Source organism: Hippocampus comes, unplaced genomic scaffold (assembly GCF_001891065.2).
Source record: "Hippocampus comes isolate QL1 unplaced genomic scaffold, H_comes_QL1_v1.1 scaffold94, whole genome shotgun sequence".
NCBI classification, from domain to species: Eukaryota; Metazoa; Chordata; class Actinopteri; order Syngnathiformes; family Syngnathidae; genus Hippocampus; species Hippocampus comes.
Genome location: NW_017806059.1, coordinates 186,593 through 212,457, shown reverse-complemented (window position 1 = coordinate 212,457; position 25,865 = coordinate 186,593). Strand labels below are relative to the sequence as shown.

The 25,865-nt window shown below is 39.9% G+C and overlaps 3 protein-coding genes across 11 annotated transcripts in view; 2 read left to right on the top strand and 1 right to left on the bottom strand.

The window, feature by feature from the left end:
- Window positions 1-775: 775 nt before the first annotated feature.
- sybu (syntabulin (syntaxin-interacting)) lies at window positions 776-10,226 on the top strand. 8 transcript variants are annotated; one of them, XM_019893111.1, is made up of 8 exons: window positions 776-924; window positions 3,794-3,847; window positions 3,960-4,146; window positions 4,714-4,914; window positions 6,070-6,166; window positions 6,277-6,429; window positions 7,873-8,028; window positions 8,401-10,226. In XM_019893111.1, the coding sequence occupies exons 2-8, from the start codon at window positions 3,824-3,826 to the stop codon at window positions 9,548-9,550; spliced, it is 1,968 nt and encodes a 655-aa protein (XP_019748670.1). In that variant the 5' UTR covers window positions 776-924; window positions 3,794-3,823; the 3' UTR covers window positions 9,551-10,226. The 8 variants fall into 8 exon arrangements, with proteins under 8 accessions (XP_019748670.1, XP_019748667.1, XP_019748669.1 ...); XM_019893108.1 differs by having other exon boundaries at window positions 3,942-4,146; XM_019893110.1 differs by having other exon boundaries at window positions 3,784-3,847.
- A 2,880-nt stretch (window positions 10,227-13,106) lies between these two features.
- On the bottom strand, window positions 13,107-22,224 carry ebag9 (estrogen receptor binding site associated antigen 9). The gene is made up of 7 exons (XM_019893089.1): window positions 21,934-22,224; window positions 21,620-21,714; window positions 19,871-19,952; window positions 19,447-19,599; window positions 17,516-17,626; window positions 15,278-15,369; window positions 13,107-15,093 (listed from the first exon to the last, which is right to left on the bottom strand). The coding sequence occupies exons 2-7, from the start codon at window positions 21,700-21,702 to the stop codon at window positions 14,976-14,978; spliced, it is 639 nt and encodes a 212-aa protein (XP_019748648.1). The 5' UTR covers window positions 21,703-21,714; window positions 21,934-22,224; the 3' UTR covers window positions 13,107-14,975.
- A 429-nt stretch (window positions 22,225-22,653) lies between these two features.
- The window catches only part of ttk (ttk protein kinase), a 13,324-nt gene continuing 10,112 nt past the window's right edge, over window positions 22,654-25,865 (top strand). For both annotated transcript variants that reach the window (XM_019893064.1, XM_019893063.1), the window contains exons 1-8: window positions 22,654-22,770; window positions 23,305-23,395; window positions 23,472-23,694; window positions 23,800-23,906; window positions 23,999-24,142; window positions 24,753-24,867; window positions 24,950-25,013; window positions 25,114-25,229. In XM_019893064.1, coding sequence (XP_019748623.1) covers window positions 23,305-23,395; window positions 23,472-23,694; window positions 23,800-23,906; window positions 23,999-24,142; window positions 24,753-24,867; window positions 24,950-25,013; window positions 25,114-25,229 — 860 coding nt within the window. In that variant the 5' untranslated portion in view covers window positions 22,654-22,770. The remainder of the gene's footprint in view (window positions 22,771-23,304; window positions 23,396-23,471; window positions 23,695-23,799; window positions 23,907-23,998; window positions 24,143-24,752; window positions 24,868-24,949; window positions 25,014-25,113; window positions 25,230-25,865) is intronic.

Sequence of the window (25,865 nt, the reverse complement as noted above, 5' to 3'; positions counted from 1 at the left end):
ACCACAACACAAGTTGCACAACTATATGATCAGTAAATACATTTTTAAAAAAATCCTCTCCTTTGTCATGCGTTGGGTGGGTTTTAAAAAGGGTTGAGATGTTAAAATCGGTGAATGCATTGATGTATGACCAGCTATTACGTTGAGGGGGCTTGCTCGCGTCAACTGGAGAAAAAAGTAATTACACGTTACTTCCAGCAGGGGGCATCCGTGACGTATTTGTTTGGTTACGGAGTTCCACCCATCACCCAAGAACCAAATGGCGGTCCACTCATACTCGCTTTCAAATGATGAGCACCCACACACACGATCGAGTAGATGGGACAGATAGTCTAAGACTAGCAATTTTAGATGTTTTTCTGTAGCTCTACATGCTTGATTTAGTCATCAGTGCTTCACAGCCTAGTGCTATCCAAAACAAAACCTTGGCGTATCACGTGAATCACGACAATGGATTTAAATTTCACAATCAATAGTTGGTGAATCTTTATTATTAACAGCTACAAGAAACGAGCACTGCCCCCAGCTAACCGTCGTTCAGTACCATGGAGAGCCATCATGATTTGCGCACAAAATATTTAGGTGTGCTTAACTTGAAACGTTTATGCCATCTTTATTTTGTCCATCCTTGATGCTGATCCACTAGAATGGATCACATGTACCGTTCCCATATTGCTCATCTTCGTCCCTTGGCAGTTTACACTGCTATGGGTGACTCAAGAGTTAATGCGTTATGTAACACCCCGAGGATGGTCGTCATAATGTGCGCGCACTGTCAGAGGTCCAATGGTGTGTGTCCTCTCTGTGGGCCCATCTGTCCTGGAGAACACATTCACAACCTGCTACCAGCAAGTGGACGTGTATTTGTGCTCCGCAGACATCGCCGTACCCTTCTGAACAGCATCACAGACTGCAACACATAAGGTGAGAGCCTTTTGCTGGCGACATTTATATCATTGTTTGTAACATCGAATGGTTGTTTCCGAACAAATAAACTTCGCACGTAAGAACAGGTGTATTGGGGGAGGAAGTGTCTATGAGAATATGTTATGTCATTATTTGTTATGACGATGAAAATAATGTTATTATTTGGCGAGCTGACTAAAATACATCGAACCATGATTGTGTTTATTCCAAAGGCATAGCACCTTTTGTTGTAGGCGGGGCTTCAAACAAAACGAATTGAATGACGAATTATGCAAGGAGACTGAAATGTGAACAAATAATTTGAAGTCCAGTTCCATGTTGCTTGTAATTCCTTCAGAAGAATTGCAAAGAACAGAACAGAACAATATCATCGAATATAAAGATGATACTGTTCTGCCAAAAAATAGAAAGAAAGGTAGATAGATATTTTTTTCTGTTGTTGTTGGGGGGGGGGGGTTGAGTGGTTAGCATGTCGGCCTCACAGTGCAGAGGTGTAGGGTTCGATTCCGGCTCTGGCCTTCCTGCGTGGACTTTGCATGTTCTCCTCGTGCCTGCATGGACTTTCTCCTGGTCCTCCGGTTTCCTTCTATCAAAAACTTGCATGGTCGATTAATGGAACACTCTAAATTGACCATATGCGTGACTGTGAGCACAAATGGTTGTTGCCTATTCAAGTTCAAGTCAACTTTATTGTCAAATGTGCTACATGTGCAACACACAGCACAGATGAAATTTCATTCGTCTCAATCACAGGAGATTGAGGAGCCGCGCCACCATCAAAAGAGCAGTTAATATAAAATGACAAAATAATACAACACAACAGAAGACAGCCAGTCCTGCAATCTCAACCACTTTTTCTGCATACACTTTGTTGTTTGAAGCAGTTTTAGATGAAAGAGGAGTGAATCAAAATGTCCTTTCATCATGGTTAAGATTGCACGACTGTCTATGTCTTATGTGTTGTGTTGTATTATTTTGTCGTTTTATGTTAACTGTTCTTTTGATGGTGGCGCGGGCACCCGCAGCGGCTCCTCTTGTTGTCTTGTTGTCTGGTTAAGAGGGAAGAAATTTCCTCTGCACATTTGACAAAGTTGTACTTGACTTGATGAGTTCTTCAAGGGACCGTAGATCAAGTGGTTTGAATGGTACATATTGTCTAAGAAAGCTGGCAATCGTGTGCTTACCATAAAGATGAGATCCTTAATGAGATAATGATGCCATTGGGGAACCAAATTGTCTTTAGAGGTTGCAATAATAACCTAAGGGCAGTCAAGAATGTGACTCTACCCCCAAATTTTTCTTTTCATCATCTCACAAATAGTCTGCGACAGCCATGTTATACAATGAATTGGACAATTGTTTTATACCTCTTGTATGGCAGAGCTTCCATACAGCATTTGATAGACACCTGGAACAAACCAGTGTGCAAATGCAAATCAGTTGGTACACGCAATATCAAAGGCGTAATGTTCATGTGGAATGTGAAAGTCTCCCAATTCGATCAGCTGGTCACACCCACACATCACATTTCAACATTGGTAATGAAGGATGCATGAGTATTATTAGTATTAGCATGAGTTGCAGAAGTTGATAAACCGTGCAAACGTGTATGGAATTGCTCCCTTCTTCTGCATTCCCTTTCGTTGCTAAGACTGTTGCTAGGGCACTGGGGTGGATGCTTTTCTCTGCTTGGGGCTTCCGCTCGACATCTGCTCATGTACCATGGCACTTGGGTTTGTGAGGAGATTGAAATCTAAAAGATATGATGGAGGCCACCTACATCTTGGTTCAATTTTAGAATCTCACAATGAAAAATGTAGTTTCAATCCCATGGCGCTCTGCTCTATTTTTGCCATCCTTTGTGGTTTGAAGAAAGAGGATGTCATAATCCGGAGGTGCACATACAAAATAATCGGATTTACTTTTGGCCATCATCAAATACGTACTAGTACAGATCAAGAATATAACAAATATATGCCCAACATCTCACATAAGAGTCAGGCAGAACAAAAAGCTTGGGCTCAATGACATCATTGAAGCACTAAAAGAAGTACATCACATCTGCACTTATGCAACTGACCCATTCAGGGAAGCTGCTGAGAGGCAGCGCAGCTAACAAACCAGAAGTGATGACACTTTACATTTTATTCAAGCATGAGAGGAAAATCTGCATTATTTAGCTCCAAAGCATGAATAAAAAATGGTTGTTCTTTGTTAAAGATGTGGGGGGGGGGGGGGGGGGGGGGGGTGAAGTTTAACCATAGGAGAGTTCATTTCTATTTTGGTCTTCATTTTGATTTAAAGGGACAGTGTGTAGAAATATTGATTTCATTCATTTTTAAAAACCACTCTTAATTTCAACAATGTGCAAAAAATATGTTCAATCACATCAATGCAATGTACATTTTTCAATATAATCCTAGGTCTAGTAATCGCTAATTATATTATACGGGTCGCGCCTCACCTGACAGGAGGCTGATATGTTTCGCCGCGGTCTTTCAGCTATGAATACCTGAAGGAGACCAAATTAGGGAACATAGTTCCTCAAAGCGTTTTGAATACCGTTTTTCTGACTGTTATCATAAGAAAAGATTGTTGTAAGAGTGTGAAATGTCATAAAAATGTCCTTCACATTCTAAAGTATAGTGTCAATCCTCGATTTTTTTTTTTCACAAGGTGCTAAAATTAGAATGTGTTGGCTCTGTACTTGTGCCATCTGTACCAGGCTGTATGTGAACTGTGTGTGAATGTTTGCATGCATGCATGCGTGTTATTGTAACAGGCGGGTTTAGCAATGCATCTGAAAAAGGGTGTGTTCTTTGTTTCCTGATTCCCACCTCATCCTTCTTTTTGTAGGTTAGATCAGTGGGAATATACTACCGGTACATGAAACACAATGGGGCCATTTCAAGAGTATGAGGTGAGTCTTTTATAAAGTAGGTGATATCATTATGTAGTTTGCAAGTACATCTTATAGAGACTACACCAAATGGCACTGAATGAACGTGATCCAGCTTGTTCTCGCGAAACAGGAAAAGAAGTCTCCACAGAAAGGAAGCCCTCGGAGTCGCATCCCACGTCTGGTCCTCCATCCCTTCCAGCTGAAGGGTAATGGGTCGCCTCTTTCAGACTCACCTTTCTCAGAAGAGGAGGGCAAAGAGTGTGACGTCAGCTCAGATCATTCTAAGAGGACGATCAGCACCAACAGTTTTTACTCGGGTAAGAACTTTTGTACCAAATTGTACATACCAATATATAATATATATTGGGGTGTATAATTATATGTTTTTTGACCGATATGATACGTATTGATATAAATGAATCGACAAAAAGCAAAATATCAGTTTTAAACAGCATGCGTGTGTTTCTGTGTGTGTGTGTGTGTGTGTGTGTGTGTGTGTGTGTGTGTGTGTGTGTGTATTCGGGCAACCTGAATATTAGGTCATCAAGCACCTACTTGGTATGCTTTTATTTTGAAGTTGTTCCTGGGAGCGTGTTGTGGTGGAGAGAGTTTTTTTTTTTTTGGGGGGGGGTGTCCTTTGGTCTTTGTCTTTGTGGCTCAGCATCAGTCTGTGGGCCAGTGGTTGAGAACCACTGTCTTACAGCATAACAGGCAACATTATACAACAGCTCTCATAGTCATTTATGTATAATTCATACTCATCCAAGTTGACCCCCTTATACAGTATGTGTACGTATGAGTGTGTGTGCACTCGCGTGCTTAAGGTCATGCTCTCGTGTGTCTGGTTTTGGTTATTACTGTCTGTGTGCCTATCTACAATATAGATGACACCGGCTGCCCTACTAGTCAGTCTGTGTCCCCCTCCAAAACTCCATCAGGCTCAGAGGAGAGTGCTCAGAGCTCGCCATCATTTCCTGAGTGCAAGGCCAAAGTGAAGAGGGTACGAGTTGTAGCAGAGGGCAGCCGCGAACCTCGGAGTGCGCCGAAGCACAAGAAGGAGCGGAGGTCGGCCATGAAAACCAGAGGTAAAGAAAGAGAATATGGAACACAAACTCACAAATTTTCAAACAATTATCATCAAATCTTACAAAAGAGAAGGCTTTCTGCCAGCAAGCTCCCAGAATATGCATTGACGGCATGCACCATGTTGAAGGTTGACACCTTGTTTTGTTTCTGTGCTCATATAGTGTTCGAATAGAAAATCCTCCCAATCTCACCCACACACATGGCGGACAAACAAGTACTGATCATATGATGACTATAAAACTGTAAAAAAATCAAAAATGTGTCAACAGCTTACAAAACCGGTTGCAAAATAAAAGAAAGAATCATTACTCAACTCAGTGTTTGACCTTGGGGCAGGAAAATAGGCTCCTTATCCCTCCCTGAATGAAAATTCCTCTCTCACGAATCTACAAATACCTTTTGGGACACAAATCTCCATGGGCAAAGATAGGGAGTAAAATGATTGGGTGAGGGAAAAAGTTGGGGTGCTTAGCCAATTAGGCTGATTAGTGGGAGGTTACTTGACTGAGTGAATGTGCACAAACCGTTTGCCAACTCTCAAAGTGGTGGAGGAAGTTTTTGCCCATTTAGTTTGACACAATCATTACTGAACAGAGTACTATGGTTTTATTTGATGGCAAGAGGTGTCTCTCAGGTATGGATCAGGTTTTATATCCAGGTGGATGGCTGATTATTTCAACTGTGCTTAGATGTGTCTGTTAATATATCATTTTGTGTCAGTCCTGCAACATTTCAGCAATCGGGACACCTTAAATGTATTTTCATTCCCTGTGAATCAGTTGTTGACCGATAGTTTTATTTCTAAAGGAGGTTATGCTCAACTCCTGAGTTTGTTTTTGTGATGCAGATTGCAGACTTTATTGTAGTTCAGCTGTGACATGCTTAAACTGTACATGGTTGCGTTTGAGAATTGCACAGTTTTATATTTGTATAGGGATGAACCTTTTTCACATAATGTGACTGTACATTCATTTGGCACGATATTTGGTCTCCACAGTTTAATGACTACATATACCTGTATTTTATTTGTGTTGGTCATTTTTAATGGCTGCCACAGACTTGACAACCAAAACAAGCATTATTTGGTATAATTTAAGTGAGTGTGTGGCTGTCTGTCAGAAGATGCGAACAATATCCAATTCCTTCTCATGCAGGAAGTGAGGCAGACTTCAGCTCCTCCAGTAGCGCAGGGAGCCTCAAGACCAGGGAGAGCTTGACCAAATCATCTGCAAAGAAGACTCCCTCTCGCAGGTATCTCAATTTAGGCATTATTATTCACTGCCAAGTTTTGAAATTGTTAGATGTGACTTTTTTTCTTTTTTTTTTTACACATTACATTAATTTGCTTCATGATAACCAAGTCACATTACCCACATCAGCTTGGTCCCAGTATTCAAACCACCAGGGAGCCTGTCCTCCAACCGTGATGCCGAGCTATATGCTCCTTACAGGACTCTTCCCAGAGCTGCATTCTCAACCAATAGTAGCAGCTGTAACTCCAGCCCCACATCCAGGTACATATTTTTAAAATGTATTTGATTACCAGTGAATTCGTATGAATCAATGCCCTACATTGATTGTGAAGTTAATCCCAGGCCAGAAGTGAAAATGGTAAATTGAATACACAGCGCTTTATCTAAGCAGCAATGATATTCACTACGCTACCAACTGCTCTCAAATAATTGTCACATTTCTCAAATATAGTACATGCAATCTTTCCACCCTGTTTTAGCGCTACAGCTATCAGTTTCTTCCTATTTGTATGACAAGGTATTTTTGAGTGAGTGAGATTGAAGCAAATCCATTACATAGGCTGTTTAGTGTGTATGTGGTTGGATTAGCCTCAGGCGGTTTTTGTTTCCTCCTCTGCAGACTACTGGGATTATTTGGCTGTGTGGGGGATTAATACAAATTCAGTCGTTCAAATGTCAGCATGTGGAGCCCAGACGATGACCCTACTGGCTGCAGCGCAAACAGCCACATTAGAGTAAATGCTTGAATGGTTTCAATGGCAGCATGGGTCAATAATAATTTAAGAAGTTTGTCCGCATGGAACTGTCGTGATCATGTTTTATTGGTACCACAGCATAGAAGTCTGTCCCTATTACATTTAATATGGATACTCATGCTCCAGTGACTCTTACCTTTTTAAAATTTGTCATCTTTTTCAGCACATGTGACTTTTGTACATGCTTTCTCCTTTTGCGTGGTTGGTGAAAAGTAACGAGGCATTAGAAATTGCTTGTTGAATTTTTGAATCACTGAAGTCATTTTGAAAAAAATATATCTTTTAAATGGACAATACTCATCAATATTTCTTATTGTCTTATTCCTTATTGCCTACTGCCTTATTTTTTTACTTCCAGACGGCCAGTCACTTAACTGTTGGAGCCAGCTCAAATTGCAGCTAACATTGTTTTTCTTATCGTCTTATATACTACTGTAGTTTTTAATTTTCCCAATCTATTAAGAACATATATCATTTGTTTCAATAAAATATTTTTTTTTGCCAATTTCAGTGTGTAGTTTATGTTTGACCAACACTGTATTCTGTCTGGAAGAGATGCAGAGCACTTTCGTCAAAGTCTCAAATGTCTCAGGTTACCAGGAAACTGAACACTTGGAGGAGAGAAAAAAAATATTGCTGGAGAACCATGCAGAGGGCATATGAATTAGTGTTGAGATGGTTTTTACCAGTAAGGTGATTTTTGCCCTATTATATTGAGCATGTATTTGGATGAACTAGTCGTATCCTATCGCTTGTCTCCATGCCAGTAATCCACCATCAGACAGTAATTCTCTGGCTTCAGTGAACATCTGTCCTAGCCAAACTCTTTCAGACAGACAAATTGCCTTTTGCATGCAGTGATTTTTTAAATTATAAATGTCTGGTTATGGTGTGTTTTGTTTGTTTGTGGTTGTTATTTTAAGGATGAATTAATTCCTCTGCCCAACAGGAGAGTGAACTTGAGCCGCTACCATTCATGTGGCGATAACCATGGAATCAGACCCCCCAACCCTGAGCAATACCTCACCCCTCTGCAGCAGAAAGAAGTGGTCATCAGACACTTGAAAACAAAGCTACTGGAATCTGATAACAGGGTGCATGACAGGTCAGTTAGCATCTAGCTTGTTTTAACTGTGATTTGCAATGTTTTTTTTTGTTTTTGTTTTTTGTGTGTGTGCGTGGTTTTAAAGCATGGATGGTCAGTGGTCATAAATAGTGCTATAGTGGATCTAATGTCATAACCAAATCCTGAAGCTCTGCTCAACTGACATTGACTTCATAGTTACACAAGACAATAAAAAAATCATGATATAACAATGCTGAAGTTTGGTCTTGCGTGTAACTTTCTTCCGGATTTAGTTTTAGTATGAATATTTCACAGTGCTCGTTTTGGCTCGTGTGAGATAGTTGGCAGTCTTGACAAGAAAATCTTGAAATGCTTCCTTCCATAACAGTGAGTGTTTTCTCTGTTTTTCAGAGAGGCAGAAATTGAGGATCTCAAGGGCCAGCTCAGCAGAATGAGAGAAGACTGGATTGAGGAGGAGTGTCACCGGGTAGAGGCTCAACTTTCTCTCAAAGAAGCCCGTAAGGAAATCAAACAGCTGCGCCAGGTTGTGGAAACCATGAAGAGCAGCCTGATGGAAAAAGATAAGGGAATACAAAAATACTTTATCGACATCAACATTCAAAACAGGAAGCTGGAGGCCCTGTTGCAAAGTATGGAACTTGCTCAGAGCGGTGCCAGCCTTCAAGAAGAAAACACACAGGAATTCATCTTTCAGAGCCCTGAAAGGGGTGGGAAGAAGATGGTTGGGGATGAAGAGAGTGGAATGGAACTGGGAGATCAAGGGGTAGAGGCTATGGCTGATAGCGGGCTGCTAATAAATGACGAGATGGCCAACAGAGCAGACATTTTAGAGCAGGTCTTCATGTCCACTGCAGTGGATTTCAGTCAGGATTCCACCAGCATGCCGAAACCTGGGATTGAGACGGGCCCTGAAATGTCCATATTATCGGAAATATCCATTCCACACACACGAGCTATACCAGCTGCTATCACCGGCCACTCCCTTAAGAAGACTGAAGATAAGGGAATCCAGAGTGACATCATGCCTATGTCACAAGATCTTCAGGTTCTTCTTTACCAGCTTCTTCGACTTGGAGGGAATAGAGGGCAGTCATTGTCCATCTCCAGCTCTCTTCTGGGTCTCCCAAACCTGCCCGCCTCCACTGTCACTTCTGCACATCGCCCTGACTTGATGTCTCCCTCACCCAACATGCTGACAAAAGCTCCCCTTGACAGCGCAGTCATCACTACTGACACTAGCTTGCACGGCTCAGAACTGGTAGGAAACCCGCGGTTCATGGATGAGCTGGATTTTGATGTGAGCGCAGAAAAACCTCCTTCGTCACCAGGACTGGGTGTGACCGGCAAGTATTACTGGAGCAACAGTTATCTGGTGGATCTGGTTGCCGTCGCAGCTCCTGTCTTACCCACAGTGGCCTGGCTGTACTCGCGACATGGACTGGATAAAAGCACTCCAGTCAACATCGCTGCCCTCATCAGGGGCTGTTGCATCATGGGATTGCACTCTCTTCGTCACATTGCTCACAAGCCAGACGTGTAATGGCTTTCAACATGCAAGCACATGGCTCACTTTGAATTAGAAGCACTTAAGCATTTTTGAGAGTATTTATTTTTTTGCTTTTCATGAACACCTAATCATTGCCGCTATTTGGCGTCCAGCACTGTATATTTACCCTGAGTTGAAACGAAATGGTAATATGAAAGGGCAATATTTATTCAGGGGTGTCTAATTTATTTATAGTTTCTGTATAAGATGATCATCTAGGTAGATGGTTTTTCTCATTGCCATTTTGTAGCTACTGTAGCTCCCAAGTTGTCCTTGCTAAAAATCAAAACACTAATTCAGTTGAGTTTTCGTAAATGAAAGATTGAATATCGGTTTCAGTTTGACATGTATTGAAATGTTTTGAGTTGTAAAAAAAAAAACAACTTTAATTCTTCAGTCAAAGCTTTAATGTAAAATCACAGTTATATTTTTAGTGAAGTGTGTATCTTCCCTCCTCACTTAGTGGAGTCTAATTAAGTTGAACCTTTTGTAGTGTTAAAGTTGATGCTTCACAGTAAATGAGTTATGTGCCTGAGCTACGTGCAATACCTGTGGTTTGCATCAGATGACCATGTATATTTATTATTAAAGCATGATAATGCAGTACCTGGACTCCTGATATTGGTTTTGAATGGTTTGTGCTGGACCAAATTAAAGTGGTGCCTTGGGATTTGAGTGACCAAACTTGCAAGTTTGTCAAGATCCGAGCTGTCATTCCAATGATCTTTTTCTTTTCCTGGCAGTTAATTTCACTCACTTCACATCAAGCAGCACTTTGGCAAAATAAATATTCTTCAAAAGAGAGACTTTAAGATGTTTACTGCCACCCTCATATGAAGCATACTGTCAAAATGAATGAATTACCAGTGTATTTAAAACCGCCAAAAAGCTGCTTTTGATGCAGGAAGTCAATTTTCCGAACAATCCAAAACACCATAGTTGGATCGCTTGGGCTGACTTCACTGTTCAGCTTCAATCTGACCACACTACAATGACGACGCCCACGGAGACACAGACATTGAACGGCAAAACATAAATTACATTATAAACATGTACAGTGTAGTCAAAACTCGTTACAACGTACCTTGAGGGACAGAACGAAGCTTTCCGTTATAACGGGAGTTTGTTGAAACCATTTCCAATAAATTGGTCGCCAACTACAATGTATAATACAGTATGAACTCTTATAGATGTAAAAACATGAATTACAGTATAAACGTGTCAAGTACAAATATGTGTATAGAGTATGAAGAGAAAATGATTTTAATAGACATGAAACAAACAACTGTAGTGTTCCTACTTCATGTTCTGAAAACATTGTCAGCAAATGAAAAGTGCCTTTTCCAGGATGGGCTGCGCCCGGAACCCTTTTAAGATCATCTTTCAATATGTTGACCTCGAACTCTGCCGTGATTTTGTGATGATTGTCGAAATCGTCGACTTTGCCAATCCGTAGTCTCAGTTGAGTTTCACCTGGGAGACTCCGTTTCGTGAGAGACAATTCAGGCCTTCACAGACAGCGAGATTTGCTTCCGTAGGCCAGTGAGAAATTGTGCCCCCTGCACCCCAAAAACAACAAAAATGTCTGGAAAAAAATATTTACTGTACTGTACGTCATTGCCTAAATTATACAATTAGTTTCCACTTGCTGGTTCCACAAGCACTTTTACAATTCTCGACCTGCTTAAGCCCATGCCATTTTCTGAAAATGGCATGGCTTATGAAAAAATATTACGGTATACAGCCTGCTATATCATATGACACTGTCATTTTAGGAAAAAAATACAAGCACAGTACATTAAAAAAAATATTCCACAATACACTTTGTTGACAACTTATTTGTTAATACATTTTTTTGTGTAGTTCATAGTCATTCCCAAGAGCCATAACAACCTTGACACAACGGCTGAAGGAGCAACACACGTTAAAAATATAGCATTACTCAGGCATATAGTGTTCTTTGTGTAGTTCATAGTCATTCCCAAGAGCCATAACGACCTTGACACAACGGCTGAAGGAGCAACTCACGTTAAAAATATAGCACTACTCAGGCATATAGTGTTCATCCTTTATGAAGAATAACAAATACAACTGCTGCTTATTGAGGAGTTTTGACAGGCTCCTTGTCCACGTATCTGTGAGGCTATATCATATTGCCCCCAGGCGGCCAGGGCGTGCATAACAGAAGAAACAGACCAATGTCTATTGAATTGAAGCAAAAATGGTGGCAAAACCTGCTCAATTTTTATATTCTACTGACAGTACAATATAAAGTGCTATTTTCCCTTTGAGGGGGCCGGGTTTATGTACTGGAATGATTACTGGCTTCTCCATTCATTTCAGTAGGGAAAGATGATTTGAGATATGGGTGTTTCGAGCTCATGAATATGGTCACAAAACAAATTAAACTAGTATCTCAAAGCACTGCTGTTGGTCACACTTATGTAAGAGGCGTGAAAAGAGTTGGCAAAGATGCTCATTTATTTAAGATGTTCACATTAAAAAATAAAGGGAAGCTCACCAGGCTTCACCCAAACAGTGTTCCTATGACTGCTCACCTTGGATAAAAGCTTTCTCGGTCTGCATTTATCACATCCTTCACTTGGAAAGAGTCAACAGGCTAAAATGCATTAATTCCACTCAAGTGGTTGTTTTTGAAGCTGTAAATCTGCATACAAACTGGGTTAATGCAACTGCAGCTACCCACACTTTTTTTCAAAGTCATGATATAACAGCAATTCAAATGTACTTAAGAAAAATGCGACAAATCTAAAGGAAGTAACACTTAATTTAATCCCGATGACGACATGACACTCTGCCATATCCCGGGATCTTCACGTTACATAACGAAAATGTCTCAGTTCAGCAAGCATCAAAAGCTTGAGTTATAGGATGCTGTAACACCCTACAAGGGAGGCTAGTTGTGCGATGAAATACTACCCTTAAGAATATAGTAAATATTGTGCATTACAAGTTGTCTTTCTGGGCACAATGACTGATTTTCTCGTTTTGAAAGTAGGTCATCTCGAAAGCGGTTTTATCCGGCAAGATGCAATCTCACAGGAGAGAGGTCGTCATTTAGGAACTATTCTGGATGCCAAGTTGACTTTCAAGGCCAACACAGACAGAATTTCAAAGAAGGCCAACCAGAGATAGTTTTCAGGTTTTACCCAGAAATCTTGCAAAGCCTGATGGTAGCATTGCAATAAAGAAAAACAACATATTTTGGTTAAATAATTAAATCAATTGTGAGATTGCACGACATATATCAATGTTGACATGGGTTCATTGTAATTTAGGCATTTATGCTTTTGTTTTCCCCGTGTTTGTTATGTCGCACTCTTGCAAACTAAAATTCATATTTGTTTGAAAACAGATGACCCTTTAAAAAAAAAAAAAAAAAAGTGCGGCATAACAGAATACAACCCAGAGGGTTAAGTGTGTTCATGTTTGCACTTCTTGGGTGTAGCAGTTAACACGATGCTGCTCTTTGCAAATTGTATGACTTGTTTTTGTGACAGAATGGGGTTAGCTGAATTGTGGCGAGACATTCTTTACAACCCAGTTTATTCAGAAAGCATGTTATTCACCTGAATCATAGGAGTTTATTCAAAAAGCTGTGAAGGCATACTTGAGGATGGCGACTTTCGTGACAGTCCTGTTTTTGTTGTAGTTTTTTTTTTTTTAATGGTCAAAACAAAAAATGTATTATGTAACAAAAATACATAAACCACAACTCCGTTTCGTTTCGGAACTGACACACCAAAGTACCATGCAAACTGTTCAGGCGGGGCTCTTATTGCTCGATTCTCAAAAGCTGCTAAATTCGCTAAACACTTGCTTTCTTTGTTGAAGCCTGATCAATGTTATCACGAAAGCAGTATAACAATTACTGGTGTGCTTAGGCGATCCCTGATTTCACATCCATCTCACAAAGGCTGCCAGTGAAACTCGAAAGGCAAAGGGGAACGACAATAAGTGATACAGCTCGGGAAAAAGATCTCTTACCTCATCACCAACAAAGCCCAATTCCAATGCATTTGGGCTGTCTAAAACGTGAATAAAAACAGAATACAATGACTTGCAAAGCCTTTTCAATTTCTATTGAATCGAATACACTGCAAAGACAAGATATTTAATGTTGAAACTGATAAAACTTTTTTTTTAGTGGTGAGGGTTACGCGGGTCAAATATTCACTCATTTTTAAAATCACGCCTGCAACATTTTCCAAAATGTGTTGTATCTCTGCTCAAACATTTGGGAACTGGAGCAAATCTAATTTATGCTGATTGAGTGTGGTTAAAAGCAAAGGTAAAAGCACATTGGTAAACATGTTCCTATTGTCTTCACACAATGTGCGAATTACCTGTGCCGTGGGCACCAAACACACGCTCATCCCATCACAGATGCAGGCTTTTGAACTTTGCGCTGGTAACAATCTGGTCCTGTAAGCAAGAACGGGAGAGAATTCCACCTCCGAAGGTTCAACAATTACGGACTGTCTTCCCTTCCCAAAACGCTTAGTGAGTGTTGCTAAAAGGAAAGGTGATGCAACACATTTGAAAACATGGCCCTGTCCCGACTTTTTAGGAACATGTTGCAGGCATAAAATTCAAAGTGAGATAATATTTCCCCGTAATCAATTGAATATAGGTTGAAATTGGTTTGCGAATCATTGTCGTTTTTAATCTATGTTTTATGCGTCACAACTTTATTGGAATTCGTATTTGCAGTTATCCAAGACCAATTTATATATATATATAAAAAAAAAATAGAGTGACCACATATTTTTCCATTACAGTCTGAAGCTCATGTGAGTAGCCATGATGTTACCATAGGAACCCATAGCTTAAAATTACAGGATAGAGTATGCTATTATCTTTAATTACTAATTTTACAGAGGAACAGTGCAAGTCATTGCTGGAGGAGAAACATAAATACAAAAATAATTATCAAGCAGACCAATGTCACTGATAAACAGTGATTCTTAAAAATAATTACACCTCTTTGTCTTTTGTGGTTAAAAACAAGACAAAGAAAATCAAGTGTACACCTTATGCTCTATGAAAAGGTTGTACAGTACAGATCTGAGTTTATTTACACACCTTGAAAAGGACCTGTGCAAACGAGCACATACACCTATTATAGCGGGGGCATATAGAGATTCAAATTCCGAATGAACAAATGACTTCGATACATGGCGGGTGGGGATGGTGTTTGTGAGGGAACCCAAGAATGATTCACAGCTGCTGCTCGAAAACGGACAGAAATGGCTGCAGGATGACGACGGGTTCCTGAAAATGTAGCAATGCAGCATGAGAACTTTGGATGGGTTGCTGATTTTAAAGATAAACTCACGACTGATTCAGTGTCTTTCCCTTGAGATCCTCTGGCTCAAAACTGAGCATTACCAAAACGTTACGAAAGCTTAACAGCCATCTTTTGCTCTTTCTTCATCATCCTCTGAGCCTCTTTCTCCATCTTCTTCCTCTGCTGCTCCATAGACCGCTTTTCTCTGTCAGCCAGTTTCTGTTGTCTGTTACAGGGATTTACAGATTATCAGATACTTCATTAATGAAGGCATGCTAGATTGAGTAGGACACAACACTCTGCCTCCCCCTTTAGAATACACTGTAGTGGTAAACGCTGCCATCTGCTGGTCAGAGAGTGACACTACCTGCCTATCAGCTCCGTGATGGTACAGTAAAAGATGGCATTACCTGAGCACCTCTTCTGCTTCCCAAGTGGCGTCAGACTCATCCTCCCAAGCGTTGGTGTCGCCCTGCCAATTGTCCATTTCACCAAGCTCTGCCTGCACAAAGTTATAAATTGGCACCAATGAGGATCGGACAGCATAAACACAACAGAATGCAATTACACTCCTGTATATGACTTGGCTGTCACACAGCAAAACTGTTGGCACATTAATACCTACAGACCACCCATGCTGCATGTTTACGCTAACAAACAGGACCAGTTCATTAAGAAAATAGAGGTGAAACCTTGCCAGAAAAAAAGAGCTTTTCTGCTTTTCAAGTCACTCCTCAAAAAGACGTGAACATTCCCTTTACTCCGCAAGTCTTGGGTTAGTTATTAAATTCAGTTTGTTTGTCAGTCAGGTAGTTCATTCATTTATAGACCCAGAGAGTGAAAGTTCATATCTAGTCAGTCACACACTTAGTCCTTAGTAGGTCCTTAAAGAGCGAATATAAATGAAATGAGTAACGAACCATTGGCTGACACATGACACATTGGTTCATGAGGCTTCACTTTGCCCATCACTAGAATTGAGAAAATATCATTTAAAGCAAATGGCGGCATTCAAATCATCATGATGTGTATCTGATGTGTACCATCCTTTATCCCATTATAAAGACTGTTTTGTTTTTAATGTACAAATTGCATGATTTTGTGCGCTCAAAATTCATATTGGGCTGAGCAAATCCTGATTTGTACCTGGTGAAGACCTCACTTGTGTTTAGTCAAGAATTTACATCAGGATAAAATGAATGCTAATATTACTCAAAAATAAAGCCTTCACGATCATGTCTTTCTCGGTCATAAACGGAATGCATGCCTGAAACTTCACAGATGACAAAAGATAACTCACTGAAGGTGGACAGAAGGTCATCACATCCTGAGAGGCTGCCAGTCTGCTGGAGAAACCTGCCGAGCCATCAGGCACCAGGTAGTTCAAAGGCTCCCTTTTCTTTAGCACTATCTGCAAAGTGGAAATCAGAGACAAGCCACATCGTAAGACAGCAATCAGAAAGCATTCAAGGTTTCTTTGAATTGCTCATATACACCGGCTCACTCTCTACATAAAGCTGCAAGTTGACATATGTTGTGGACATTCCCAGAGAGATATTTTATACTGTATTATCTGAATGATGATACAAAAATTAAATTGTCAGACAACATATCATTCAAGGAGACATATTAATAATAGACTATTATAAACAAAGGTTTTAAGGACGGAGTAAGGCCAAGTCAATATTTTATCTGTCTATGTCTGTAGGTGAGCCATTCTGAATGTCAGCCCCACTACTATGAAACAGTGCGGTCACATTTACATAATAACCAACTTTCTAAAAGGCCCATTACTCGATTATTCGATGGAAGAGGTGTTTAGATAACTGATTCTAGAATGCTTCTTTGATCGTGACAGCCCTACGCTACATACACAGACCACTTTTCCACAATTGACAAGGGCAATTTGGCAGCTTAGCAAGGAAGTGCTGAAAATACAGCCCACACAGTCTTTGTCGGTGCTTGCGTGAGCTTCGCAGTTTGTACTCATATTTATTAGTTTTTTTAAACTCATGGCTCCCCAAATAAATAAATAAATAGATAAATTACATAGGCGGCCCGGTAGTCGAGTGGTTAGCACATCGACTTCACAGTTCCATTCCAGCTCTGGCCTTCCTGTGTGGAGTTTTCATCTTCTCCCCGTGCTTGCGTGGGTTTTCTCCGGGTACTCCGGTTTCCTCCCACATTCCAAATACACGCATGGCAGGCTGATTGAACACTCCAAATTGTCCCTAGGTGTGAGCGCGAATGGTTTTTCGTTTCTGTGTGCCCTGCGATTGGCTGGCAACCGGTTAACGGTGTCCCCCGCCTACTGCCCGAAGGCAGCTGGGATACACTCCAGCACCCCCCGTGACCCTAGTGAGGATAAAAAGCGGCTCGGAAAATGAATGAATGAATAAAATACATCTAAATAGGTCTAAAGTTTTTAATGTACAAATTGCATGATTTTGTGCGCTCAAAATTCATATTGGGCTGAGCAAATCCTGATTTGTACCTGGTGAAGACCTCACTTGTGTTTAGTCAAGAATTTACATCAGGATAAAATGAATGCTAATATTACTCAAAAATAAAGCCTTCACGATCATGTCTTTCTCGGTCATAAACGGAATGCATGCCTGAAACTTCACAGATGACAAAAGATAACTCACTGAAGGTGGACAGAAGGTCATCACATCCTGAGAGGCTGCCAGTCTGCTGGAGAAACCTGCCGAGCCATCAGGCACCAGGTAGTTCAAAGGCTCCCTTTTCTTTAGCACTATCTGCAAAGTGGAAATCAGAGACAAGCCACATCGTAAGACAGCAATCAGAAAGCATTCAAGGTTTCTTTGAATTGCTCATATACACCGGCTCACTCTCTACATAAAGCTGCAAGTTGACATATGTTGTGGACATTCCCAGAGAGATATTTTATACTGTATTATCTGAATGATGATACAAAAATTAAATTGTCAGACAACATATCATTCAAGGAGACATATTAATAATAGACTATTATAAACAAAGGTTTTAAGGACGGAGTAAGGCCAAGTCAATATTTTATCTGTCTATGTCTGTAGGTGAGCCATTCTGAATGTCAGCCCCACTACTATGAAACAGTGCGGTCACATTTACATAATAACCAACTTTCTAAAAGGCCCATTACTCGATTATTCGATGGAAGAGGTGTTTAGATAACTGATTCTAGAATGCTTCTTTGATCGTGACAGCCCTACGCTACATACACAGACCACTTTTCCACAATTGACAAGGGCAATTTGGCAGCTTAGCAAGGAAGTGCTGAAAATACAGCCCACACAGTCTTTGTCGGTGCTTGCGTGAGCTTCGCAGTTTGTACTCATATTTATTAGTTTTTTTAAACTCATGGCTCCCCAAATAAATAAATAAATAGATAAATTACATAGGCGGCCCGGTAGTCGAGTGGTTAGCACATCGACTTCACAGTTCCATTCCAGCTCTGGCCTTCCTGTGTGGAGTTTTCATCTTCTCCCCGTGCTTGCGTGGGTTTTCTCCGGGTACTCCGGTTTCCTCCCACATTCCAAATACACGCATGGCAGGCTGATTGAACACTCCAAATTGTCCCTAGGTGTGAGCGCGAATGGTTTTTCGTTTCTGTGTGCCCTGCGATTGGCTGGCAACCGGTTAACGGTGTCCCCCGCCTACTGCCCGAAGGCAGCTGGGATACACTCCAGCACCCCCCGTGACCCTAGTGAGGATAAAAAGCGGCTCGGAAAATGAATGAATGAATAAAATACATCTAAATAGGTCTAAAGTTCGTTCAATAACCGGGTCGACCAATGCCTAACTTTTTCTATTGTAGCTCTCGTTTGATGTTTAGTTTTATTTGTATGTTTGTTCAATTTGTTTTTTCTTAGTACTTTGAATAACAGTTTTTTTTTAACATGTTAATATTATATATGTTCAACAAAATTGTTAAAATAACAACAAATTATCTGATTAGCATAATCAACTGTCTGACAGTCTAAAAATAACAGTTAACAAGTTTAAAAAATATATAAAGGAAAAGCATGAGGTCTCTGTACCAGTGTATCAATTTGTGCATTTTCAATGGGGTCGCCGGGGGAGTGGACAGATTTTTTTTCTGTTTTGATTTTAGGCTCAGCGTAATATGCAAACGTTTTGTTTCTGTGATCTGGAGGCGTGGTAACTAGTATCAGTAAGGTTTCATTAACTTGTTAGCTGACATAATCAATCGAGACTACAACCCATCAGACAAATTATGACATGGACAGTTAGGTGTCGTTAAAGGAACAACACGTGACTCTTTGGGAGGAAGACACAACAATTGGTTCTCCACTGTTTGTCCAATCGCATTACTTTCCAACTCATTCATGTCCACATGGAACACCACATACGGACAAGTTTACTTGGGGCAAATCAGTTCAACAACATCGTCATTTGCGGTCAAGTGACATTTAGCACATGGGGGGTGGTTGGGTTACATTAAAAAATATATCTATATTGAGCAGTCACAATTTTGTTTGATTTTTGACTGCCAATTGAAAACAGAAAGAATTACTACAGATTTCTTTGTTCCATAACTATGATAAGAGATATATACCTTCTGTGTTTTCCTGATTGTTGGCGTCATGTCTTTGAAGTAGTCAGGCTCCTCAGTCTCAGTGGGTTGAGGGGGAACATTTCCATTTCCACCTTCAATCTTAATACTTGTTGGAGCTTCTTCATCCCAGGAACTCCATTCTTCAACATCTGGCTGTGCAGACGTAAAAGCGCAGAGAGAAAACTGAGGTGTTGAAATGAATTTCTGCTTGGGATATATATATTTTTTTTTTCTGGATGCGCTTAGCTGATCATTTTGGCCCAGACAGACCTTCCATGCTGAGTGCCACAGAGTTTGGCATTAAAGGCCCTAATCATTGAGATTCTTACAACAGAAATTGGTAATACAGTGCCGTTCTTTTTTTTTCTCATAAGGCTAGAGTTGCTGTTTAGAGTTGTTTAATTCCAGACGGTTCACTACTAACCTGTTTTGGTATGGACGATGAGAAATCCACTGTGGTTGGGAGAGTTATTTGATCCCCACTGAGCTTTCGGCCCCTTCCACTCCTAGTTTATTGCCAAACAGTAAGAACAATAAAAAGGGGAAAGTAAAGTCACACCTGAATTTTGAGTTGTAAGTTACATTATATAACAATCAGATAAGCCATATACTGTAGAACAGGAATGGGCAACTGTGTTTTTTTTTCTCAAAAGAACCCCCCTACCCACAAAAAACAAAACAAACAAAAAACAAACATTCACACATTTTCCACGAAAAATGGGGGGAAATGGAGAACCACGGGAAAAACAAGCAACAACAAAGAAATCCTAAGGGGAAAAAAATGCAAATATGTGAATATGCTAGTGCCAATCTGCCAAAACTGCAGGGGTCAGCCATCACTGAAACTCCCAGTTTTGCTAATGATATATGAATGATGGGAAACTTTAAAAAAATGGCGAACTAAGTAGTGACGGAAATGGGTTCTTGCCAGTCAGTGTAATCGTCAGTAAATGGGTCAAGTACCGATGGACCTCTGAATCTGTCACTGATGGACACCAGTTTTGCTGACGACTGACAGAAACATACCCCACCTGTTTCGTGTGTTTATTTGCAGGTGTTTCTTCAACATGACTGCATTTTCTATTCATGCGTGATAGTGAGTGCTCCTGTTTTCAATAGGATGTCTGAGGGGACTGTGATGGCTGGCTGTGATTGGTTGAGAAGGCGCAACCAGATGATGTCACATCACTTTGCTATGACAACACAAATCTACAATCTTTGTTTGAAACTATAATGTTACGTATGTGTATTTATTTGCATATAAACTTTATCATTGTGGTTTTGTGTTATTTAGTATCCTGGTTAAATGGTTTATATTCAAGACTGTCTCATGTGGTTGTTTACAGGGCTGAATAAGCAGGGTTGCCTTCAATGACTTTATATGGAAACGCATTGTGCTGCCTGTATAGTATGTTGCAGTATGCACCAAAGAGCTGTAATCCGCCAATGATCCGAGAAGGAGAAGAAGAAGAATGACAAGCATTCACATATAGTAGGAGTGTACTATTTGGATTGCATTCTGGTTAAGGTAAATGAAAACTTTTTGGTGGAAAACAACTGCAGACAGCCAACAGTGTGCTCCCACTGACTGTACTTTTACAGTTCAACATATTGACATGCACTGACAAATGTTTGTGAGTGTATCTGTGTGGGTGTGTAGAGTAGGTCTTGGGCTGGCATTGTATGATGTAGATATATTTATTGATAGTGTAATTTTATCATTTTCATCTGTTGGGCTATGACATGTTTTTTGGGAGACTGGCGGACTGACTGATGATACACGGACTGGCGTACCATTTCCGATGGAAGCGTGGTTACAACAACATGACGGATGTGATGATTACAGTTACTTTGTTGTTGGGTTAGACAGTGGCTCTTTTACACATACAGTGAAAAATGTATTATCGAAAATGAAATCTATTAAGTACATCTATTTTGTCCATATTTAAAATAGCATTTTTGTCATACATTTGGTTATAAAATGTTAGTACTTTATGAGCCCCTAGTACAGTAGCATGAAAAAGTTGCCCATCCCTGCTGTAGCAAATAGATGACGGATAAACTAAGGGCAAATCTATTCAAAGTGATGCCCAACACCTACAGATATCATGTAAAGAACAATACCTATGCATTTGTTTAAAGTGAGTGTTTAAATGCTTTCCTTAACACTTACCTGCATATCAATCTCTTAAAGAAAGAGAGCAAACTGGCCAAGCATGTGCAGATCTTAAACAGACGGAATTGAGTGACGGCCATGACGAAATATACCTGGTGGGGAAAAAAAGAATTAGATCAGATAGCGCTCAGGTGATTTTGCTGTCCCCTCTCAAAAATTCTATTGTAGTGTAAAACAATGGGAATATCAAATAATTGAATGTAACAAAGATTCTACCAAGTAACCCTTCGTAAAATGTAACGTTTTTGTACTCCTGCAAGCGTTCTCCCTATTAACGATCGTTCAATAATACAGCCACAAGCGAAAATTACCGTATGCAAAGCTGATGTTTCCTTTTGTGTTGCTGACGAGACAAGTTCATTTACTTGCTGACTGCTGCTTGCTAGCTTAGCCCTTAGAAAAGCATTTTGTTTCACAATCCCTTAATAGTCTTGCTGATTGTGACGGAATTTACTCGGAATTATATTTTGGTCGTATCACCACAAAGACCGAAAGATCGACATACTCCAATGCTGTTTCATGACCGAACTCTCAAGAGTCGTTGCTCATCACCCTTGCGCAGCTGCCATCTTGGAGCTCAGCTGGGTGGAGGCACAGGAAAGGAACAAGGAAATACTGCATGTGCGCTGCCTTCAGGTACTCCAAAAGTGTTGGAGATACGATGGTTTTGCCACAGTGTTCAACATTAATACGTATTATCTGCTTGTTTAATTGACATATTGTGGTAAAGAGTGCTTATCGCAGCACGTTTTGATAGATTAAATTTGTTTAATTGACATATTGTGGTACAGAGTGCTTATTGCAGCACGTTTTGATAGATTAAATACGTTACAATCCGTGCCACCTATGCCATCATCATCATCATCATCGTTATAATAATAACAAGAACAATAATAACAACAATAACAACAATAATAGTTTTTATTATTATTATTATTATTATTATTATTGATGATGTTTTAAAATAAGTCGGTGATGTTTTAAAATAAATCCAAAGGCGTCGCCTGGTAGCGTCAGCTCAGACCAGCCAATCAACACGCAACTCAAACGGAAGTGCAACATTTGAAAACTATTAGTTGAGGAAAGAGCGAGCCTATCGTCCGGTTTCTGTGATTAAAAAACGGATTTACGTTCCTGGCATCTGCACGGTGAGAGACGAATAATTATATTTAAGCGTTAAAAAAACTCAGGCGATGCGCCGATAGAAGTAAAGTAGCGTGATCAGTCCTGGAATGAAATTAGAAAGTTTTATGGAGGAGCTAGGTCATGCTATCTATCCTCTGTCAGTTGGAAAACCATTACAATTGGCTGTCGGTTATCACGTTTTGTGATCGTCGATATGATTGTGAAAATGGCTGGCACATTTTCACAATTTACCTTTCGTTAGAAAAAGTGAAGCGTAAGTGAAAATGGCATACGGAGTTTGAGTCATGCCTTTGTGTGAAAACGTACTGTGAGCTGAAGTATATGCAGCGAATACACATTTAATATTTAAACTTCGATTTATCCAAGCGTTGAGAACACATTCTCATTTGCAATCCCAACCTTACTGCAGACGGCTGAGTAAAACGGAGCAAAATTACAAAAATAACAATACATATACCATGCACTGTACAATGTGATATGGGATACGTGGTGGTGTTCTTAAATCTGAACAGACATGTCCTTGTCTATCATTTTAGATGGAAGCAGGGGAGCATACGGACGACAGAATGCAGAGACTTGCCATGGTTTGTCAAAAGCTCAGCAAGATTAGAAAACGTCTCGATGAAGGTACTTGGATGCCTTGTTGTCATATCACTTACTGCAAACAGGCTTAATCAGATCTGTTGATTTTATGTTTTTTCAGATGACACTGATAATATTAACCAGATCATCAGCTTGAAGTCATCTGAAGCTTGTCTCTCATATATGATAAACCTCGAGAAGAAAGGGGACCCACACTCTGATCCGAACCATCTCACTCGACTCATCAGTTTTTATACCAAAGTTTTTTCGAATATGCCTCTTGGACTACACTGTCAAAATGAAAGCTATGCCAGGATGTTGGTCAGATTTGCAGAGTTGAAAGCGTGAGTGATGTTCTTATAATTTCGAGCAAACGCTTTCTCCTCTTTTCTGTAGGACTACTATGATACTGTATTTCTAAAATTTAAGGTATGTTTTTCACTTCATAGAATTCAAGACGTTAATGAGGCTGAGGCAAACTTCAGTGTTGCAAGATCTCACAGCCAGAACTTCGCATTTGTCCACATCGCACATGCAGAGTTTGCACATTCTCAAGGTAGAAATATTTTCATAGTACATAGATGGAATTAACACATGATAGGTGACATATTTACTTGTGTGTGTTTTGTTTTGTTGTTATATTATCAGGCAACACAAAGAGATGTATGTACATACTGCATAATGCAATTGAACTCGGTGCAGAACCAAAGGAGCTACTCGAGGCAGCTTTGCAAAGGTTGCAGGAAGAGAAAAATCAATTTTTTTCTCCAGATGACAAGGAAAATGAACCATGTGAGAATTTTTCATTTTGTGTCAACAATTAGTTTACTGAGCTACCCATCCAAATTTATCTAACACATTTTTAATTGTTAGATTTGAACAAGTTGTGCATGGTTGAGAATGATAGTTGGTAGTAGTCCTTCCATTTTGTGTATATACATTATTATTTAAAGATTCCAATGTCCAGTTAATTGATGCTTGTCTTTGTTTATTGTCATGCACATCACAGTCACATACTGTATTCACTCTCCTTTGAAAGGTGAACACTGTGTGTGTGTGTGTGTGTGTATATATATATGTATATATATGTGTATATATATATATGTATGTATATATATGTGTATATATATATGTATGTATATATATATATATATATATATATATATATATATATAAATCTTAGTGATTTGTGGTTATGGTTCATCCTGCCTTTACGCATGTTATACTCTTGCATTCGTTCCAGTCCGTGCAAGAGGCTACTGTATTGCTTTCATACAAAAGTGCGCTCTTTGACAACTCACTCACTAATCCAACACATCAGTCCCATTTGTTGTATAGAAACCTTTCATGTTTTTATTATATCTGACACTAATGTTCTTCATTGTCCTTGTGTTTTTGACAGCATTGTTAAACTGTACTGCACATGATGTTGTCAAAAAAGGCAACGATTTCCAGAAAAGAAACAGGTTATCAGATGGGACGGGTGAATTGCATCTGTCAAGCATTTTCAACTTTGGGTAAGGCCAATGGATGCTTCCACCTTTAAAGCTGCTTCTTTTCATTTAGGGTCACATTTTTTTCCTCTTCTCTTGCTCACAGAAGTGAAATTCTCAATGTATCGTCAGAACAGATGCAGAACAGGTCGTCTGCATCTCAGTGCTTGGTGAGAATTGAATTTCACCATGTTGGTCTTAGTTTTTATCATTTTAAATGTGTTGGTGTTGTCATCTGTGATTTGTTTTTTTTTTCCTTCCCCATTCTAGCCAAGCAGGGTTCTCAATGTTCCTTTCTCGATCCCAGAAAAGGATGGTGATGGTGATGACACCAGTGGGAACACATCAAATGGCAGTGATGAATCAGTTCTAAATAGTTTGTCCAGGTAATTTTTCAACAAGACTACGTAGTTTTAATGCAACATTAAATGCAAATTTGGAGGTAATGGTCAAAATCCTGGGTGTCAATAAAGGCTCTTTCAAACAGAATCAGATTTACTGGCCAAATAAGTAGAACACACGAGGAATTTACTTTCCCAGTTACAACACGTCCAGAGCAACATAAACAAAAAAAAAAAAAAAAACAACAGAGGGAGACAGCACGGGAAGCCTGGCGGTTCGCTGTTAAGCGCCCCAATATCATAGATGTAAACAGAAAACGATAGAAAAGAGGAGGGGCAAAAAGAACCCTGACAGACTCCAACCATCCTTAAATGAGAGCATGATTTGAGCCTAAGCAACAAAACCTCAGGACATGTAACATACATTTAAAAGACATGTACAACAAATCTCGAGACTTAACATGTAGTGAACGGGAATGATGGGAATGTGTCACAATCAGTCCGACTAGCAGCTACACTAGGAGTGCTCAGTCAGTGCAGTTGTGAATAGGTGTCCACTGATGGCCTTTGACATTTCAGGGCATTATGTTTCTTTTTTTTTTTTTTTATCTCAAACAAACAACTTTGCCTATGAGTTTTGTTTCTTTTGCTTTCCTGTATTCTCTCCCCCCCCCCCCCTTG

Bases quoted from the DNA above. Each gene is read 5' to 3' on its own strand.
- ebag9 (XM_019893089.1), bottom strand. From the start codon at position 21,702: ATGGCCGTCACTCAATTCCGTCTGTTTAAGATCTGCACATGCTTGGCC. The intron at 17,627-19,446 runs GTATATATCTCT...TCCACTTTGCAG, and splicing joins CAATCAGGAAAACACAGAAG to ATAGTGCTAAAGAAAAGGGA. The intron at 15,370-17,515 runs GTGAGTTATCTT...AACTTTGTGCAG, and splicing joins TGACCTTCTGTCCACCTTCA to GCAGAGCTTGGTGAAATGGA.
- sybu (XM_019893108.1), top strand. From the start codon at position 3,824: ATGGGGCCATTTCAAGAGTATGAG. The intron at 6,167-6,276 runs GTATCTCAATTT...ATGATAACCAAG, and splicing joins AAGAAGACTCCCTCTCGCAG to TCACATTACCCACATCAGCT. The intron at 8,029-8,400 runs GTCAGTTAGCAT...TCTGTTTTTCAG, and splicing joins GATAACAGGGTGCATGACAG to AGAGGCAGAAATTGAGGATC.